The following is a 2,500-nucleotide window of genomic DNA, read 5'->3' on the forward strand; positions in this document are numbered from 1 at the left end:
GGAGGACAACTGTCCCCTGGGCGATTGTGGCCTTAACTAAATATTGAATGCATAGTGATTCTACATGTTTTGGGGGGTGACTGTCTAGGAAAAACGGTCTACGTACATGAGGGCCTTTCCGGTACGTGGAACAAACCTCACATTCATGTGTGAGCTGCCAAAGAAAATCCCAAGAGAAGCTACTACGCTCTCGTGGAGGCGGCGCAACTTGACTCCATACTACCGAATGTAACAGTAGTTTAAAACGGTAGACTACCATGAAGACTATCATTCTGAACTTCCTCGTATCGCTTTTCTTCGTTAGGATCCAGACGCAAACTCACCGGAGGTAAAATTATAGGCAAACTTGTGCGCTTTTGGAAACTTTTTGTCGATAAGGCAAAACGAGTTATTTTTAAGCAGAGAAACTTTTCATGAAGGCTACATTAAGTGCCGAAAATAGAACGTAGGGTGTACACGTGTTAAGATTAGAAGACCTTACAAAAATGTAAAAGGCGATGCAAAGGATTTTTAGATGTTGGCTTGCTTCCAAGAGCGCATAGTTTCAGTATCAGCTGCCCATCAGTAATGTAGCCTGGATGTCAGCAAAGATCACTAATTTATTGTGAACTCTTTTACAGGCCTAAACCGGTTTTTACCTGTGGTGGAAATTTTACTGGAGACTCCGGCGTCATCGGTAGTCAGGGATACCCAGGTGTCTACCCAGCGAATGCGAAATGCGTGTGGAGAATTACGGTGAGACCACAGTCAGCCTCCCCTTATTAGAGACACGGGATAATAACATTGATAGATTTGTTCCATTGTCCCTGAAATCACTATAGTAGACTACTATTCCAAAACTGTAGGTGACACGCGGCAAGGTGGTGGCTTTGTCATTCCGAGTGCTTGACCTGGAGAGTGACACCCTGTGCAGGTATGACTATGTTGACGTGTATGATGGACACCTCCATGGCCAGAGGCTGGGGCGTTTCTGTGGTACCTCCAGGCCAGGTGCCTTGGTCACCAATGGCAACAAGATGCAGGTGACCATGGTGTCGGATGCCAACACAGCTGGCAGTGGATTTATGGCTGTTTTCTCCGCTGTGCGTCCCAACGAGAAAGGTGAAACACTCACCCCACTTCTCACGATTTTGACTGAATAGACTAGAGTGCACAATTTGATACCATTGTTCCCTTTCTGTTCAGACTTGCTATAACAGAATTTACCCTTTGGGTCTTGCACAGCACAGCGTGTCATGCAAGATCAAAAGATTTTGACCTCAACATATCTTGAAACACTTCAGTCTGTCAGTGCAGTCTGCGTTCTAAGGAAACTAATGTTTCATAACTTTAGTGCCTCTGCTGCTATGATTTGTTATGCTACAGGCATATGTTTCCATAGTAAGCATGTGTAAGGATGTGAGCATATCTACTCCATGTACCTGTGGATAAGCTGTGGTTGGTTATTGGGTGCTTTACTGTATTTTCACCCATGTGAATGACACGCCACTCTTATCATAACATCTTTAATTAATAACCCAAACTAGCAGCAGTCATTGCTGGCCAGTCGACCAACTTGAGCCCTCTGCACCAGAGAGGGCTCTTGAAATGGCCGCATGCTGGGTTTAACCATCAATCTCTTGTCAACCCACCCCTTGGTAGGAGATCGATACTGTGGAGGGCTCCTGGACCGTCCGTCAGGGTCCCTGAAGACACCCAACTGGCCTGACAAGGACTATCCGGCAGGTGTCACCTGCACCTGGCATATTGTGGCCCCCCGAAATCAGGTGAGCTTCTAAGTAAATAAATAAAAAGCACAGACATGAATTGTGTGCAATTGCGATTCTCCACTCTTTGTGCGCTATAGGTGCATGGTCCCAGAAAATCTGTGGTGGTGTTAAGAATGCACAGTTGCACAGCTCTGTTTTTTTGTAATCTAAATGGAAAACTAATAGTGTGGCTGGGACAGAATCATAAATAGTTGCAAGCACTCAACAGACCTCTTTTTAGGGGTTTGAACAAAAGAATGGTTTAATTTTATGGGCTGTAATCAATCAGAAATATCAGAAAGCTTTTCATGCGAATTAAGGGGCAGCGCGGTGCCTGCTGCCTTTTAAAACTAATTTTCCCCTGAAATGGTTTGGAATTCACCCCGGGCCACTTCTCTCATCAGGTCGTCGAGCTGAAGTTTGAAAAGTTTGACGTGGAGAGGGACAACTACTGTCGCTATGACCACGTAGCCATCTTCAACGGAGCGGAGGCGAACGACGCCAGCCGCATCGGGAGGTACTGCGGTGACAGCCCTCCTGCGTAAGACACACGCACACGCACGCACACACACACACACACACACACACACACACACACACACACACACACACACACACACACACACACTCACTCATGCACACACGCCTGCACACACACACACACACACACACACAGGCCCGTTTCTAGGATTTTGGGGGCCCTAGGCAAAGGGGTTGTCGGGGCCCTAGGTTTTTTTTTTTTTGTAAGCGGG

The 2,500-nt window shown here is 46.6% G+C and overlaps 1 protein-coding gene across 1 annotated transcript in view; it reads left to right on the top strand.

Annotated features, from left to right (window-relative positions):
• The first annotated feature begins 242 nt into the window (after positions 1 to 242).
• Positions 243 to 2,500, top strand: part of pcolce2a (procollagen C-endopeptidase enhancer 2a) — a 13,187-nt gene continuing 10,929 nt past the window's right edge. Inside the window, exons 1-5 of the mRNA XM_063220441.1 lie at positions 243 to 328; positions 621 to 735; positions 846 to 1,101; positions 1,642 to 1,766; positions 2,153 to 2,289. Of these exons, the coding sequence (XP_063076511.1) occupies positions 258 to 328; positions 621 to 735; positions 846 to 1,101; positions 1,642 to 1,766; positions 2,153 to 2,289 (704 nt within the window). The 5' untranslated portion in view covers positions 243 to 257. The remainder of the gene's footprint in view (positions 329 to 620; positions 736 to 845; positions 1,102 to 1,641; positions 1,767 to 2,152; positions 2,290 to 2,500) is intronic.

The sequence above is a fragment of the Engraulis encrasicolus genome, chromosome 16 (genome assembly GCF_034702125.1).
Source record: "Engraulis encrasicolus isolate BLACKSEA-1 chromosome 16, IST_EnEncr_1.0, whole genome shotgun sequence".
In the NCBI taxonomy this organism is placed as follows: Eukaryota; Metazoa; Chordata; class Actinopteri; order Clupeiformes; family Engraulidae; genus Engraulis; species Engraulis encrasicolus.